This window comes from Acomys minous, assembly GCF_964271855.1.
Source record: "Acomys minous genome assembly, chromosome: 13".
NCBI lineage: Eukaryota > Metazoa > Chordata > Mammalia > Rodentia > Muridae > Acomys > Acomys minous.
The window spans coordinates 108,662,866-108,680,928 of record NC_140495.1 but is presented as its reverse complement, the minus strand read 5'-3'; the positions used below and the strand labels follow the sequence as shown (position 1 = coordinate 108,680,928).

General features: G+C 47.8%; 1 protein-coding gene across 3 annotated transcripts in view; it reads right to left on the bottom strand.

The window, feature by feature from the left end:
* Positions 1-497: 497 nt before the first annotated feature.
* FKBP5 (FKBP prolyl isomerase 5) overlaps positions 498-18,063 on the bottom strand; it is a 96,275-nt gene continuing 78,709 nt past the window's right edge. For 2 of the 3 annotated variants that reach the window (XM_084755214.1, XM_084755213.1), the window contains 5 exons: positions 14,449-14,539; positions 11,036-11,119; positions 6,326-6,511; positions 3,660-3,899; positions 498-2,610 (listed from right to left, as the gene is read on the bottom strand). In XM_084755214.1, the coding sequence (XP_084611340.1) occupies positions 2,506-2,610; positions 3,660-3,899; positions 6,326-6,511; positions 11,036-11,119; positions 14,449-14,539 (706 nt within the window). In that variant the 3' untranslated portion in view covers positions 498-2,505. The remainder of the gene's footprint in view (positions 2,611-3,659; positions 3,900-6,325; positions 6,512-11,035; positions 11,120-14,448; positions 14,540-18,063) is intronic. The other variant, XM_084755215.1, reaches the window with a different exon arrangement.

The window sequence follows — 18,063 nt, the reverse complement described above, 5'->3', positions numbered from 1 at the left end:
CACCTGGCTCATTTTTTCTTTTTAGACTATTTAATCAGGGGCTGCAGAGATGGCTCAATGGTTGAGCACAGCTGCTCTTACAGAGGACCTGGGTTCAGTTCCAAGTACCTACATGGTGGCTTAAAACTGTTTTTCCAGTTCCAGGGGATCTGATACCCTCTTCTATCTTCCCTGGCCACTACACGTACATGGTGCATGTATATAATACATGCAGATAAACACTCATACATGTAAAATAAAATCATAAAAAACCCCAGTAACAATGGAGGAATGGGAAAGAGAGGTGGCCCAGCAGTCAAGAGCATTTACTGCTCTGCCGAGGACCTGGGTTCAGTTCCCAGCACTCATGTGTGCCTCACAAGGCCTGCAACTCCAGTTCTAGGGGATCTAAGGTCGTCTGCTGGTCTCCAAGCGCACCTGGACACACACTCAAGCACACACAGGTAAAGTTCCTTTTAAAAATCAATCAAACAAAAAACTAACCACAAACAATGGAAAACCACTTTAAAAAATTTATTTAAGGAACACAAAATGCATCTAAATGATTTGTTTTGAGACAGTGTCTCACTCTGTAGACCAGGCTGGCCTCGAACTAATGGAGATCCGCCTGCCTCTGCCTCCTGAGTGCTGGGATTAAAGGCGTGCGCCACTACTCCCAGCTTCAAAATGATTTTTTAAAAACCAAAATTTCAATTTCTCAACTGGTCAGCCATCACTCTACCCAGTGTAAAGGTGATGTGAAGACATCTTCTGATTTCCACATGAACTGTTTGAAATTACTGAACACAAGAACATGAACAACACAGTGGTGGTGGGCACCTTGCACCCCGCTCCTTCCCACACCAGCGTCCGTGGCCACAATACACACTTGAGAGATACCTGGTGAAGATCACTCAATTTTTTGAAAAAGAGTTTTTCTATCAAAAGCTAACTGGCCTAACTTATTAGGCTCAAATTTCAGCCAGGACCTCACTGTTTCTGCACTCTCCTCAGCAGAACTACAAACACTAGTGAGTTGTACGAGCAACGTCAACTCTCACAGTTTGTACTTCCTAGGTGAAACTAGGCTCTAAAAAATTCATGGAAAGAGACAGAAGTGTAAAATATGAAGTTAGAGGGGTCTTAGTCACCACTAAAAGAAATTCTCCGCAATTTATTTCCATCTGTTGCATGTAGAGTAAAATCAGAACAGCAAGAAACAACTGACTTGAAGGTTTTAAGGTCCTAATTTAACAATGAGACTGTTTTATTGAAACCACCACAAAATCAAAAACCCATCTAGATCAACTGCCAGTGTCCCCGGGGCTGGGGGTGAGGCCTCCAGGCTGAGGGGTGGGCCTCGGGCTGCCGGGGACACCGCCATGGGAATATCTAGGCCGTGCCCAGTCCCATACGCTACCCGTAGGACTAAAACCCAATCCCACAGCCACTGAAAACTTGCCCTGATTCAATGCGCAAGCCCTGGAGACCTTGGCTTGGAGAACCCGCACGGGAAGCCAGCAGCCCTCCTAGCTCACAGCAGCACAGAGGCAAAGCACCTGCCCGCCAAATCTTGAGGCACCCTCACAACTACCTGCTTTAAACCTCACAGATTTTGCCTTTCAAAACCCAAGCTAAAAAGTAAAATCTGAAAAATATTTTTGCATGATAGAGGAGTGTGAGGTTCCTTCCATAAAGCGATCTATATGCTCACAAACAAGTAATAAAAAGTAAGAGGGAGCAACCACATCAGGCCTAGCTGCATACGCAGCCTCAGGTTCTTCACAGCAAGACAGAGAATGGAAACATGAGGGCGAGCGGCTGGGCGGGCAGGGATCGTGGCCTCAGGGGAGGACAGCAGGGACAGAGCCACTTCTGACTGCTCTGCACACCTCAGAAATTCATTCGAAGCAGAGGGCTAACCTGGGACTCCCATCTGCTCCTCACTGATGAAGGGTGCTGGCAGAGTGACAGCCTCCCTGGGACAAGCTGGGGACGACAGAAAGCCACAACACACAGTCTGAGAGGGGAGCTGGGAAGGCAGGCCGTGGACCTGGGGACCCCTCGCTGTGGGCTCCAAACAAACTCTCACCGTCATGGTGCATGCCTGCCTTGCCTGCCAACAGGAAAGTAGAGATCCACCGAGCTTGTTTATCAAAGGTTCCTGCTGTGGACTCAAGTGCAGACGTAGAGTCCCACAGCAGCAGGCTGCAGGCCGCAGGGTCACTTAGGGACTCTGAGCTGGGCACTGAAAGGCGACAAGCTGAAATGCGCTGGACTTGGGCTGCTGGCCTGGTCTCTCCACACCAACAGCCCCCGTGGTTATGCCTCCCTGGCACGTCCCCCTCCCCAAACCCCAGGCAGCAGCAGGTGGTTATTTGGGAAGCTACTGGTTTTGCCATCTGCTTCCAGAATCACAGAGACAGTAACAAACCTTACACTAAACACTGTTCAGTCCTGAGTTGGGGGTGAGCCCAGCGAGGAGGGCCGAGTTCATCAGGACTCTCTTCCCTCCTTGGCGCGGCGTCATACGTGGCCTTCAGCTTTTCCTTCTTCTGCGGCCTGACTCGCGGATCTTTTGCCAGCTGCTCCTTCTACAGCCTTCTTGCTCATTGCTTTGCTGGCTGCTTCCTGAGGGTTAAAGGAAAAGGAGGAGATAAAATTAACCCCTGCTTTCCCGAGATAACAAATGTGTACACGTGTATCTGGGGTGCGCTCGGGTAAGTGGGGGTGGTGGCATGCAACACAAGAGCTCGCTGTCTGAGACAGCTGTTGAACAACCTGGTGGTAGTGGACACTGATGATGGAGGACAGCCTTGCGACCAGAGGGTGGCTGCAGGACAAGCAGCTGACCTGTGTTCAGATAGACCCATTGCCAGCATGGCACCACGGCCAGCAGATACATAGCAAAGGGCACTGCAGTAACACACCTGTTTCCAAGCCAAACTGGACTCAACTACAAAGTTATCACTGGGAAAACAATATTGCTGGCCTCACAAATTTTTTTTAAAAAATTTATTTATTTATTATTATGTATGTGCTTTGGCTGCACTTAACACCTACAGGCCAGAAGAGGGCATCAGATCACACACTATAGTATACATAGTTGTGAGTTAGCATGTGGTTGCTGGGAATTGAACTCAGGACCTTTGAAGGAGCAGCCAGTGCCCTTAACCTCTGAGCCATCTCTCCAGTCCGATTTTTTTTTTGGGGGGGGGGTTTTCGAGACAGGGGCTTTGTAGACCAGGCTGGCCTTGAACTCAGAGATCCACCTCCTGAGTGCTGGGATTAAAAGTGTGTGCACTATCACCACCTGGCTGAATTTATTTAGTTATTTTTTAGAAAACAACTTAACTTGGTTTGGTGGCAGGTGCCTGTAACCTAGAACTCACGAGGTAGAGGCAGAGGGATCACTGAGGAGACGCTAGCTAGGTCCACAGCGTGACGCCCTGTCCTAAAAAATAAAGCCCAAGATCTCTGCATATCTCATAGTTAGCCTCTCAGCTCTTTCCTGAACAAGCCAGGGCCTCCCCAACACATGCTCTGGTCACACTGAGTGTCTTCCTTAGTCCTGTTTCTCCATTGCTGCCCATGGGTCCCGTCTCCTGTGCTTAGTGTTCACATAACCCAAGCCAAGGGCAAGCTCAGCTCTCGGCTTGCCTCGGCCAGGGCGCACACACCTTTGCGTCTTGCTCGGCAAACTTGGTGAACATGTTGGCGTACACCCTGCGGTCCCGCTGGTTGTGCTCCTTTGCCTTCTTCTGGCACATGGAGATCTGCAGTCTCGCGGCCTTGTTCTGCGGATTTACTTCCAGCACTTTCTCAAAGTCGCCTTTGGCCGACTCGAACTCATTCATGAGCAGCTGGGCCTCGCCCCTCCTGTACAAGCCTTTCTCATTGGCGCTGTCCAGCCCCAGGGCCTACGAACACGGTCCACAGGTTAGAGGGGAGGACTGTAAGGCCTCTCACCTGACGCGCGCCAATCCCACCGAAATAAGCAGAGGTGTATGTGCAGCCACACACTCAAAGACAGTCAGGGTCACTTGTTCTCAGTGTTTTAGTACAAAACGCCCACAAGGCTCAGGTGTTGAAGCCTTCCTTGGTCCCTAGATGGTGTTGAGACGTTTGACTGTGTCCTGAGAGTACTTCACCAGTGACATCTCACTGAACGAGGGGTCGAATATCCAACAGCCTACATATCAGATGCTTATATTATGATCATAACAGTAGCAAAACTACAGTTATGAATTAGCAATGCAAACAATTTCATGTTTGGAGGGTCCCACAACACGAGGAACTTTGGTAAAGAGTTGCAGCATTAGGAAGGTTGAGAACCGCTGGGTTAGGAGAAGGTACCAGGGGCATTTTTTTTTAAGGCAGGGTCTCACTATGTAGAACTGGCTGTCCTGGAACTTGCTATGTAGACCAGGATGAACTCAAAACTCAGAGATCTGCCTGTCCCTGCCTTCTGAGGGCTGGGATTCAAAGTGTACAGCACCATGCCCCGCCCTAGGGCGTGCTTTTGAAAGGTACATGTTGTGTCTGGGTTCTATGAAGCAAGTGAATGCCCTCTGTCACCACTATGCCACAGCATCAGTACCATCCAAACACACCTGAAAGCCAACTCTCCCCACGTGACTTCTGTGTCTACCATGTGCCTGTAGGTCAGATGACAATCTCAGATGTCATGTCTCAGGAGCTGTCCACTTTGTTTTTTGAGACAGTCTCTTACTAGCAAAGAGTTTGCTGAATAGGCGAGGCTGGCTGGCAGGGAGTCCTGGAGACCTACCAGTGTGCCTCAGCCAACACAATGATTACAGGCATGGGCAGCCTGGAATTAATTCATTTCTTGAGAGTGAGTGTGGGTGTGTGTGTTGCCAGCATGTATATCTGTGCACTTCTTGCACACCTGTGGCAGTCAGAAAAGGTAATCGGATCCCATGGGGCTGGAGTTAGGGACAGCTGTGGGCCACCATGTGATGCTAGCACTGGACCAGAGCCCTGACTACTGCTCCTCATGCACAGCTTTCGTGTGTGTGCTAGGGACAAAAGTCAGGTCCTTGTGCTTGCGTCAGGCACTTAACCACCGAGCCACTTCCGCTGCCCTAAGAATGCAACCGTGCCTGTCGCTAGCACTTCTAGCAAGCTGCCCTGTGGAAATACCCCAACAGCTTTCCCTCATAACTTTAAACAGATTTGTTTGTTTGTTTATTTATTATGTATACAGTGCTCAATCTGCATGTACACCTGACATCTAGAAGAGGCGCCAGATCTCATTATAGATGGCTGTGAGCCACCATGTGGTTGCTGGGAAATGAACTCAGGACCTCTGGAAGAGCAGACAGTGCTCTTGAGCTCTGAGCCATCTCTCCAGCCTCTCTCATAACTTTTTTTGTTTTGTTTTTTGAGACATGGTTTCTCTGTATAGCCTTGGTTGTCCTGGACTACCAGGGTAGCCTTGAACTCACAGTGATCTGCCTGCCTCTGCCTGGACTATATGAATTCCTGTCTCAAAAACAAGGGCTGTCAAAAATTGCTCAGCTGGTAAAGGCACTTGCTACCAAGCCTGATGACAGGAGTTTGACTCTTGGAACCTATGTGGTGGAAAGAAATAACAATTTTGTCATACTGTCATCTGAGCTCCTCCACACTCATAGTATTACATATATATATATATATATGTATATATATATATACATATATATATACACAAAATAACTAATGATAAACTTAAACAGTGAACATGAAGTGACCACAAAAAGACGTATTTTGTACATTGTAAGACTTTAGCTTTGTAGATTTGGGTTTTGTTTGTTTGTTTGTTTGTATTACATTAGACTAACTTTTTCCTGAGAAAAGGATTGTTTTTATTATAAGGTTCATAATGAGTATAAGAGTTATTAGTAGGCCGGGCGTGATGGTGCACGCCTTTTTTCCAGCACACGGGGGGCAGAGGCAGGCGGGTCACTGAATTCAAGGCCAGCCTGGTCTACAAAGGCAGTCCAGGACAGCCAAGGCAACATAGAGAAACCCTGTCTCAAAAAACAAAAACAAAAAACAAACAAACAAACAAACAAACAAAAAACCAAAGCCAAAAGCAAAACAAGTCCAGGCAGCCAAGGCTGCACAGAGCTCTACAGGGTCTACTATGATACTCAGAACTAGTATAAGGACGGCCACATGAAAACAGTTACCAATTCTATGATAATTATTTTATGTAAAATGTATGAGAAAAGTAGTCTGTCTCAGTTCATGTTGACCATAGAGCAGCCTCAAGGGAAGCAGAAGCCACATGGATGGAGGGTAAGGTGTGGGCTGCCCAAGTGGGCGCCACAGAGCCACCTACCTTGTCGCAGCACTCCACGGCTTTGGTGTACTCTCTGAGCTTCAGGTAGCACATGGCCAGGTTTAGGAAGGCTGCGAGCAGGAAGGATTGTGAAGCCTTGGACTCCTTCTCTGATAGGCCGTACTCCATCTCCAGCCAGGACACGATCTTGCCATACTGAATCACAGCCTGCATGTACTTGCCTCCCTAGGGGGAAAAGAGCCTGTAATGACTTGTATTGTGCCTTAGAAAGGATATAATGAAGTGTGAGAGTCTCGCCTGCCTCTACACCTCAGTTCCTCCTGCTCCTTCCTAGTGCAGTGGAATCCCCGCTGTCTGTGAGGAGGCTGCCGCAGGCTGGTGCTACAGCGTGCTGGGCTTTGGCATTCTTTCAGCCTGGCAGCAGGTGGCTACACCATTTGCAGCCAACATTCATCAGTCTCAGAAGGATCGTGAGCTGGGTGGCTTATGGAAGGGGAGGCGATTTTTCTCTTTTGTCCTGGCATTCAGCGCTGCATAGTAAATATTGCAATATGGTAACTGAAGTCCCAGCCCAAGCAGTGTAAAGCAGATTGTGCAAGTCCTCAGCTCTCGTTAGAAGTGTGCAGCAGCACCAGCCAATACAGGTGGAACTGCACCACTGTGGCTGAATCCTGGTACCATTTTACTTATACGAGCAGGTGGGGCCAGAGTACAGTGTGCTGAATCACCCTGAACAGCAACCTCAGTGTGCGAGAGAACCATCTACTCTTATGTGTTCTACCATGCCTCCTCTGCAGTGCTGCCAAGCACTGCACCTGTCGTGTCTCCAGGCCTTTATTTTCATTCCACACAGCCGGGCCTGGCTAAGTTGGCAAGGCTCCAGCGCAGTGGTCTCAGCCTTCCTGACGCTGCAACCCTTAATACGGATCTTCATGTTGTGCTGACCCCCAACCATACATTTTTTTGTTGCTACTTCATAAATACAATTTTGCTACTGTTGTGAATCATAATGTAAAGATATCTGATATGTGACCCCTGTGAAAGGGCCATTGACCTTCAAATGGATGGTGAACCCAGGGTTGAGAACTGTTGTTTCAGAGTAACCAGATTCACAGACATGGCCCTGTTGACTAATGAGTTCTGACAGCTGCAAACAACTGGATGGTTTTTGTTTGTTTGGCTTTTGGTTTTTGAGACAGAGTTTCTCTGTGTAGCCCTGGCTGGCCTGGAGCTCACAGAGATCTGCCTGTCTCTGCCTCCCAAGTGCTGGGACTAAAGGCGTGCGCCACCATCACCTGGCTTAAACAACTGAATGTTGCACACAGCACATGCTCTAAACAAGAAACTCTGGGGTGGAGACAAAATGATCACTGCTGTAGTAATGTAGTTATCCATGAGTGGAGAGGCAGCCGGTAGCCACACAATCAAGACTGGGGCACAGGCAAGGGCTCTTCTGTGCAGCAGGCACTCACAAGCTTGAGTATAGGGGACACTTCCTAGCAGAGACCTTGCTGGACACTAAACTCAGTGTTTACCCACTCAACACTGCTGAGACTAGCACTAGGATTGACTACAGAGCTCTCATGCACAACCAGCCTCTGACACACTTCCTTCCCAAGGAGCACTAGGGGGCGCAAGACACCTGCGCACAGTCACGAGTCCTCAGCCCTCCTCACAGGCCAGGTCTCTCAGCTGGCTTGTGTGATGACTTTCAGAACTGCTTCTGTCTCATGAGTGTTCAAAGGTTAAAAGGGAGTTTAAGCATCAGTCTAAAGAGCAGAGTCCAGTCTTACTTTTCCCACAGCTGTAAACCGTGCAGATGGCCTAGCTCATGTATGCAGTCACCCACATGCATGCTGTGCACGGCACATGTCAACTCAAATACCCCGGGAAGATGAAGCGCATGGTGGCACAGCAAAACGAAAGCTGCCTCAACCATTGAAGAGGGAAGGAAACAGTCTACCGTCCAGCTTGAGGAGGGCACCATCGTGCTCTCCACCTATAATTAGGAAGGTGCCTCCAGGGAGGGTTTGATAGTACAGAATGTTCAGAGACTTCATGGGGTAAGTTTAGGTCAGTGGTTTTGAACCTTTCATTAATTTCCTCCCAAAGGACTCATGTTTTGAAAGATCTTGTCTATCAAATAACATGTTAAAAATGATATGTTCCATATGTGTGGCTGATGAGCCAGATTTTATCCAGATTGGTAATTTTAGGAAGATTCAAAACATACTGAAATATACATATCCTGGTATATCCGGTTGCTCCCAAGCAACACAGGTAAGTGATCTGAATCCCATGAAAGTCAAAGCATGCTTTTCCAGATTCCCACTTCAGAGCTCATATCATCAACTGTATGGTTTCTGATGATTCATATGCTATTTTAGTAACTTCCTTACGAATACACAAACACATGTATAGTATTAAAAATCTGGATTTTAGCCATAGTAAAAAACATGCTTTAAAATGATGATCCAGTGTCACTTACAATACACAAAACCTATCCCCACCATATGCGGTGCATACTCACTAAGCTGATCCTTTTGAGGTGACTATGGCCCCACAGGTCTGCAGTTGTCCCATTTGGGGTCCCCCAACCCGACACCCTGCAAGGCTGTAGATGAGGCAGCACATCTCAGAAGAGAGGATCATGAGGACCTGATTCAAACTTCTCTGCCTTACAGTATTAATAAGAAGCAAGCAACAACAAACAAAAACAGAAACAAAACAAACAAACCTAATGAATTTTGTTTAAAGACTGCAGCCACAAGAAAGAAAAGCAAGAGGTTGGGCATGGTGGTGCACGCCTTTAATCCCTGCATTTGGGAGGCAGAGGCAGGCGGATTGCTATGAGTTCGAGGTCAGCCTGGCTTACAAAGCGAGTCTAGGTCAGCCAAGGCTATATAGAGAAAGAAACCCTGTCTCAAAACAAACAAACAAAAAAAACAAAAGAAAGAGAGAAAACTTGACTCCCTCCACCACCCCCCTTTTTTAAAGAAAGGTCCCTACTATGTATGCCTGGCTGTTTGGAATTTGCTATGTAGACCAGGCTATCCTTGAACCCACAAAGATCCATCTGTCCCTTCTTCCAGAGCGTTGGGACTAAAAGTGTGTGCCACCAAAGCTGGCTTCTGGCTTTGCTCTCTGTACTACAAGGCAGGGAACGGAGTCCGTTGCTTCCAGTAAAACACTTCCAGTTCTAAATTCTCATCAGTAAGCCCTTTTCACTTGATGTGGAGAAGGCAGGCATTTGGGAGTGGGCTGGCAAGCAACTCGCACAGCGCCCTAACACCTCTCTTCTTACACATGTGGCTCAGGCCCTGTGGGATAAAGCGCTGGTCCCTCAGTCCCATGGACAAGGCTCTAGAGAAGGGGCTATCTATCGCTCAGATCAGTTGTAAGCGGCGCTGCAAGGTCCACTGCTCTCTTCCCATCAGGTTCTTGGGAAGGCTTTGCCTGCCCATCCCTAGATGCTGTGCCATCTATGCCCGTCTCCAGGGCTTTCTTGAAACCCAGCTGGTAGGAGTAATAGCATCTTTGTTTTGTTGTTCAGTTACAGCAGCACTGATAAGCAGTGATGTGTTTCTTCATAAAACTTTTAAAAAGATTTACTTTGAGGCACTGGAGAGATGGCTCAGTAGTTAAGAGTACTGGATATTCTTCCAAAGAACGTGGGTTCAATTCCCAGCATCAAATGACAGGTCAAAACTGTCTGTGATTCCAGTTCCAGGGAATCTGACACCTCACACAGACACACATAAGCAGAACATCAATGTACATGACATAAAAATAATAAGTTATTTTTTAAAAAGAGGAGGGTATTTGCTGTGAAAACTGCTGTTTCAATTTAATTATTTTATGTGTGAGTGCTCTATCTGCACATACACCCACAGGCCAGAAGAAGACATCAGATCACATGATAGATGATCATGAATGAACCTGTGGTTGCTGGGAATTGAACTCAGGATCTCTAGAAGAGCAGCAGCCAGTGCTCTTAACCGCTGAGCCATCTATCCAGCCCTCTGCTGTTTCAATGTAAAGAGCAAAGGTATTCTTTTTTTCTTTTCTTTTCTTTTTTTTAGTTGAAAATTACAATTAGCTGGGCAGTGGTGGGGCACCTCTTTAATCCCAGCACTGGGGAGGCAGAGGCAGGCAGATCTTTGTGAGTTCGAGGCCAGCCTGGTCTATAAAGAGAGTCCAGGACAGCTAAGGCTACACAGAGAAACCCTGTCTCAAAAAACCAAACCAAAACAACAACACAAAACACTACAAAAAAGAAAATTACAATCAAAACAATCAGGAAGAGACTCGATTTAGTGGTACTTACATAAAAACAAACGCAGCACAGATGTGGGGGAGATCATTCAGTGACTTGTCAGGGAATGGGGAGAAGCAGGCTGTGGAGCCGCTCCCGTGAGCTGACTAGTGACCGACACCCCATCCTTGCTCTCCATGCTCCCTGCATGCTCACTGGACCAACCAGGCTGCATTAGGTCTTGAGTGGTGCAGAGGCAGGTGAGCAAGCCGGGCTGAGGCTACTCCCAGGAAAGGTTACCATTTGCTCACAGTGCACAGAAGAGGTGCTAACACTCTCTTCTCACCATCCTTATACTGAAAACAGCAGGCCTGGGAACACTGAGGGCTATTCTTACCAAAAAGGTGCTGAGAGGACGCAGAGCAGGGCCAGCAGCGTGGCTCACCCACACACGCGTAAGGCCCTGACATGGGAGGACTTAGAGGCGCACACACCTTGAAGTACACAGTCCCCTTTTCTTTGACAATGGCAGCCTGCTCCAGTTTTTCTTTGGTGTCCATCTCCCAGGACTCTTTGGCCTGCGTAGAGAGTGGTGGAGTCAGTTAGGGGAGCAGAGGAGGGAGCAGAGCAGCTGCCATCGGGAGAACAAACGGCAGCTATTTCTAGCCGACATGCCAAACTCACAGGACGCCAGCAGGTAGAGTGCTGCCCTGCCAGGCTGGCACTCTTACTACATTAACAACACGCACCGTGGCTCCCAAGCTGCGGTTGGACCCATGCTGTCCAAGGGACTCTGAAGGACTCACTGTTAGAATGACAAAGCAAGGCCTCCTGAGGAAGGGAAGGACCCCGATGTCCCTCCTGTGAACCTCCACAGTGCAATGCTGCTGTCATTTTAGTATATGTGCTGCCGAAGCGAGCACAGCTGCTGTCATTTTAACAAGGCGTTTCTGTCAAGCTCGTTTTTCAACTCTAAAATGATATTATTACTTATCGTCCAGGCCAAGCTGTATATGCAGAGTATTTCTAAAATTTCAGTCAGGCAGTTGTCTCGCCATCCACACAACCTGATGTAGTGTGACCTCCAACAATATCACTTTGCAGTGTATACTTCGGGAATTGCTTTTCTTTTCTTTTTTTTCCCAGACAGCACTGCATGTATCCCAGGCTAGCCTCTGCTTTACTATGCCCCTGAGGGTGACCTTGAACTTCTGGTCCTCCCAAGTAACAGGATTATACAACAAATTCACTATGCAGCTGAGGTTGACCTTGCTCTGGATCCTCCTGTCTCTACCTCCCAAGTGCTGGGATTACAGGTGCGTATCACTATGTCTAACTTTACTTGGATTTACACAAAATATGATTATGAAGACAGAGTTCGTGCAAAAGACCACCACAGAGCTGAACATTAACGACTTGACCCCCACCTGCTAGCTTGTAACATGAATATCCTACTCTCCTCAACAGTACATGGGTCTAGAAACAACAGCTCTGGGGCTATCCTCACTGAGAAGTCCTTGTCCTGTGTGCTTGAGGCCATGGGTTTAATCCTCAGCACTGAAAAAAAAAAAAAAAAAACCACATGAACAGCTGGGTTTTAGATCACAAAAGCCAGTAGAGCGCTGAGGTCTTAGGGAAACACGGCAGTCGTGGTTGAGTTGATAGCAAAAGTCCCTCTACTCAGAGGACAATCAGGGTGGTCTCCAGGTACCACAGCAGCTCTCACCTACTTTAGAGACCTGAGGGATACTCGACCATGCCACCTCCTTGCAGATATGCCCTTCTATGTGCATGTTAGGAGTCTTTTTTTAAAAAAAGTTATATATTATGTATAGTGTTCTGCCTGCATGTACACCTGCAGGCCAGAAGAGGGCACCAGATCTCATTATAGATGGTTGTGAGCCACTATATGGTTGCTAGGAACTGAACTCAGGACCTTTGGAAGAACAGACAGGGCTCTTAACCTCTGAGCCCCAGCCCAGGAGTCTTTAATGCTCACACAGGAGTTTCTCTTACTCAGTGAGCTATCTCTTCCCCTCTGGCTTAATTATCTGAAAGCCTAGCTAACACCTAGCAAAGGGTCCTTTGCGTGTTTTCCTATTGGTTTCAGTGTTGAAAAGAAAAGCACTGCTAGTGCATGTTGTGCCTGTGTGAAAAGCACAGGTCAAGGTTAGTGTCCTCCTCTATCACTCTCCAGCTATTTTTGAAAAAATAACATTGTTTATTTTTCCATATACTTTTGTCTTTTAAAAAACTTTAGTGAAAAAATGCATACACTATATTGACTAATTTTATTCCTTATTCGTGTTCTTATTATCGTGTGCATGTGTGGAGGTCAAAGGACAGCTCTGCGGAGTCAGCTCTCCTCTTCCATGTGGGTTCTAGAGACCACACTCCAATTGCCAGGCTCTGCGGCAAATGCTTTTTTACTCACACAGCCATCTTGTCAGACCTTTACTTAGTCTTTTGAGACAGGGTCTCTCACTGAGCAAACTGACTGGCTAGGCTGGGTGGCCAGCAAGGCCCAGGGTCCTCTTGTCTGCCCAGCCTTGGGACTGTCAGCACACACCTCCATGCAGATGATCCCTTCTGCTTCAGCCAACAGAGCACTGGGTCATAAGTGGTGCACACCACACTGGCCTCTGCCTTCCCTTTCCTTTCTGCAGGCCAGGGGACTGAACCAGGTAGATTGGAAAATCAGAGGCCTCCACATCTGAGTTGGCCCAGTGGCTGCAGGCACACTCGAGGAGCCATGGCAGCACAAGCTTGGTGCAGTGGGACAGTAAGAATGTTCCTCAAAAAGTGTGAAAGGAGGGTAGAGGTCCTTCTAGAAAGGGGCAGGGAAGCATGAATCCTTGACAATCACCTGTTAAAGACTCTTTGGACTTTCTCTTAGCAATGAAAGCCCACGAAGAGATCAGTACCGAGCTTGGAGGCTTTCAAAAGAGGTTACCTCAAATAAGCAACCGTATGACTAGAGCATGTGTGTTAGGGAACATGGTGGTGGGGGAGAACCTTACTTCTTTTTCTTCCCAAATTTACAAGCTAACAAGAAGACGATTTCCTTTTGGGATCTAGTATAATATGGAAGGTTACATTTCTAGTGAAAACCTACTGTACAGAACATGGGGACATGATTTCACAGAAATAAAAAGTTAATGAGATGGGCGGTCCCAGGAGGGGTGGGATGCTGGTCACTTGGGGCTACAGCTGAGAGCCACCAGAGGTGGCCCTGGTGGGGAGCACGTCCAAGGAAGCACACTAGTGGAAGCCTCTGCAAACTCCTCTCTTTTGTTCTAGGACGAGTTTGAAAAACAGCCTGGGGAGCAGGTTTGTTTCCTGTCCCTCCCTAGCTGCAGCCTGCTGGCCCTGAAGCGCAGAGGCTGGGACAGTAACCTGGAGCCATGGGGGGGGGCACCTATGGAGCATACAGTTCGTTCAGCACTGAAAAACTACACCCCAACTCCCCTAAGGAGTTGGTAGTAAGTGAACTCTTTTGTCCACAACCTAGGAAAAAAAAAAGTACAAAAAGAACAAGCCTAGGAAAAAATAAGGGAACAAGTCTTGGATTCCACTCAGAAAGAGAGAGGCGGGGAAGGTGGGGGGGAGGGGGGAGGGAGAGGAAGAGAGGGAGAGAAAGAGAGGGAGAGGGGGAAGGGAGAGAGAGAGAGGGGAGAGAGAGGGAGAGAAGGCTGACACACAATAACATAGTAATAAGAGCACCAGCTCCTCTTATGTACCCTGTTACATCGGCTTCCTGTGCTCTAAGCAGAAGTGTAGGGACAAGAGTCATGGCCACGAGCAGCAAGCACAGGAACAGCGTCTGGCCAGAGCACCTGATGTAGAGCTACCGGAAGGGGATGGAGAAGAAGCCCACCAGGACTTTAGAGAAGCTCGAGTCCCTTACCTTTTCGAAGCTCTTAAGCGTAACTTCATACATAAGTTCAGCATTGGGTTCAATGCCAAATTTCGGCTTCCCTGCTTCTCCAAAACCATACCTGAAATGGAGAGTAAAAAATAACACTTAGAAGAATTGGTGCAGTTCCAGGTATTTCCTTTGGTTTCCCGGGGCACAGAATCAGCACAGGGCAGAGGCTGCCCGGAAGGAGACACGCGCATGGCCCATGCTGTGCTCCGCTGCGTCTGGTTTTCTCTTAGCACACGAGCATAATTCTTGGGCTACTTGGGACAGAGGTTTTATGTGCTGCTCAACAGTGATGTCGTTTTCTCTGCTTGGTTTTACGCTTCTTTTTTTCCCCCTTGTTGGTTACAAGGACTTTCTCCTTTTAAGGTTTATGGGCAGAAACGCCAGAAGAGTCCACTACTGTAATCATTGTAGTAGAGCACCACCTCCAGTCAGATACGGGCAACACATCAGCAAAGGAAAAGGGTCTCATGGTATTTCTTAAAGATTTTAAAAGGCACACTGAGAAACAGAGTCCAGTGACAAACCTAGAGGCATACAAACTTACTCCTCTGCAGTTATCCTGCTCAAAATGCAGTAAATACCCTTAGCCAAAACTAAGTTAAAAACAAAAACAAAAACAAAACAAAACAAAAAAGACAAGACAAAATAAACTCCAAGGCTGTGTAAATTTCATTTTAAGGGCCAGGGTCTTGCTACAGCCTCCTGGGCACTAGTTTCTGGAGTATGCCACCACACCCAGCTTCTGTAATCTTGTTCTGGGACTATTTTAGATATTAAGCAAAGTAATTATATTTGGGAAGAATGTGTCTGCTGGGACAGAATCCCCAGGAGCTCTGTCTGTCCGCCTCAGGGATTCCCAGCATCCAGAACAATGCCCTGAACCAGGAGCAGTGGTGCACACCTTTATTCTCAGCAATTGGGAGGTAGAGGCAGGAGGATGGATGTGAGTTCCAGAAGAGCTGATGCTACATACAAATAGAGAGACACTGTTTCAAAAAACAAACAAACAGGGGGCTGGAGAGATGGCTCAGAGGTTAAGAGCACCGTCTGCTCTTCCAGAGGTCCTGAGTTCAGTTCCCAGCAACCACATGGTGGCTCACAGCCATTTATAATGAGACCTGGTGCCCTCTTCTGTCCTGCAGGTAGAGAACTGTATATATATTAATAAATAACTCTTTTAAACAAACCAACCAAACACAAAGAACAAGCTCAGCATGAGCATGAAGCTCTGAGGAGTACTGTTCTTATTATCGTCTGTGAGCCAAACTAGTCTTCAAGTATGAAATGGCCAGAAAGGCCAGTCAACCAGAAGGGTTAGGTCTGAAAGATGTCAAAACTGGGCTAAGGCTATCGATATCCCTATAACCCAATACCCTACTTGGGCCTTCTCTGAGGCCTGGGGCAGGGGTGGGGTGGGAGGTACACACCCGCTGCAGGGGCTACATCTCTACCTCCTGTTTGAATTTTCCAGGAAAACCTGCTTGCTCTCTCACCTCTATTGTTACACAAGAAAAGGAGCAGCTGGAGCAGAGGCACAGGCGCCTGGAAAGAGCTGGGTGTGGCAGTCATAACACAGTGCGTGCAAAGGATCGGCAGCAAAGCCTAAAGGAAAGGGTGCAACTGCCAGCGGCCAGTTCTAGGAAATGGTGCCTGGTTTTCTCCCTGGGGGCTGGGGGTGGGGGGAGGCGTGTCTCAGAACAGCCTGTGGTAAATAAGGAACGTCCCTCACCTGTTGCAAAGGAGGCAGACAGGTAGGGACTTCTTAGGTCTGTTGCTGAGAGCTTGTTATGATTGGAGTCTTTGTGAAAAGGGACAAATGCAACCCAAGACCTGGCATGACTTTGGAAGAGTGGCACTTAATTGGATTGATTTTAAGCCTTCTTTGTCAGGGAAGCATTTAGTAATGCCTAGAGATATCTGGGTAGGGCTGCTATTGGCTGACAGAGAGGAGTCCAGAAATATAGTGCACATCCTCACGGCACAAGGACAACCCTTGTCTGCCATCAGCAAGAATTATTCAGTCCAAAACATCAGTAATGCTAAAAAGGAACTGACATTGGAGGCTCCCTGACAAGGGAGTGGCGATGGGTGGAGGGTGGGGTGCGGCGCGGGGCGAACGGAGAGTGTGGGGACTGGGCTGGAAGAGGTGCAGCCTGGCCATTACCAGTGCGATAAGAGAAGATTAAAGATTATTTGTTCCATCTCTCCTGGTTAAAACAAAGTAATTCTGTCAAGACTGGTAGAACATATCTTCCTGTTGAGGCTCAGGTGCACATCCATCTGTTCTGGGAATGGCTGGCCTATTTTGTGTTAGAAAGATGCCAGACTTACACTGGCTCAGGCTGGGCAAAGCAGGACCTGACTGAAAAATAAAAAGCAGAAATGGAAGTCCAGAGTCAACACCCCTGAGCAACAGCTGCCTTGGAGGGCAGACACATAAAGGCATGGAGGGCCAGCCAGCCTTGCAGTGTACCCCAACACTTGAAAGTTTTCCCTGCTGCTCCGTACAGATAAAGAAGCTGAGGCCAGAGAAATATGCTTCCTGAGAGCTACACAGGCAGTGCAAAGCCAGAACCAAGCCCAGACCTCACTGTCTGGAGAAGACTGCCTACTGTTGTGACCCACAAAGTTCTTGTGACTGTGCTCAACAGTGTGTGTTCTCTGGGACTGTTCACAAACAGGCATAAGGAAAAAGTTAAAAACTGTCTCTACTGAACCTAAAGCAGAAATCAGTCACAATATTTAATAATTTATTTGTTTGAGCAGAGCAAACATATTTTGGAAAAGTGAGAAAAACTCCTGTGAGTGGGAGGCCCTCCAAGAGAGGAACCACTTTGGCCAGTGTTATAGGACACTCCTGAGAAAAGATCCTGTGTGAGAGACAAAACCGAATCTTTGTTAGCTCCTTATGGAAACATCCTGCCAAGGAGTCAGGGATGTCAAGGAGGAAGTGGGGATGAGGCTGGGGGAGGGGAAGGAAGGCAAAATGCAGAAGACACTGAGTATAAATTTGATCAGCAGTTTATAGCAACTCAGATTTGATGGACTCTGAATAGGACAAGTCAATTCACTGCATGCACACAAACCATACTTGGTCATAGGATGTTCTACCCATGTGTACAGTATTACACAAGCACATGAAGACAGTATAGAGAGCATTGCATAGAATGTGCTTGGCAACCAGGCGTGGTGGCATAGGCCTTTAATCTCAGCACTCGGGAGGCACACATTCTGCCACCCCCGCCCAACACATGTGTGCGTGCACACACATACCCCCGCTATACACTACAACTTATAAGAACTTAGCGTTTTTTATGCTTGAAAAGATGTAGAACTCTACCATTTGTTCCAGAGATTTCTATATTCTTGTGGCCTAAGGGTACAAGGGACGAAAGCTATTGCAAAAGCAGTAACAGTTAACAGGGGAGGGCTGACCTGGGCAGGGTGGCTTGCTAAGTGATCGCCTCATTACTCCATTCAGGCCTCTGCAACTATGCAGGACACAGGGGAGCTGGGTGACTTGCCCAGGTGCCACCACTGGTAGGCTGCGGAGAGCAGAGCTCAGCCAGGAGCGGCCAACAGTGCACACTGCGA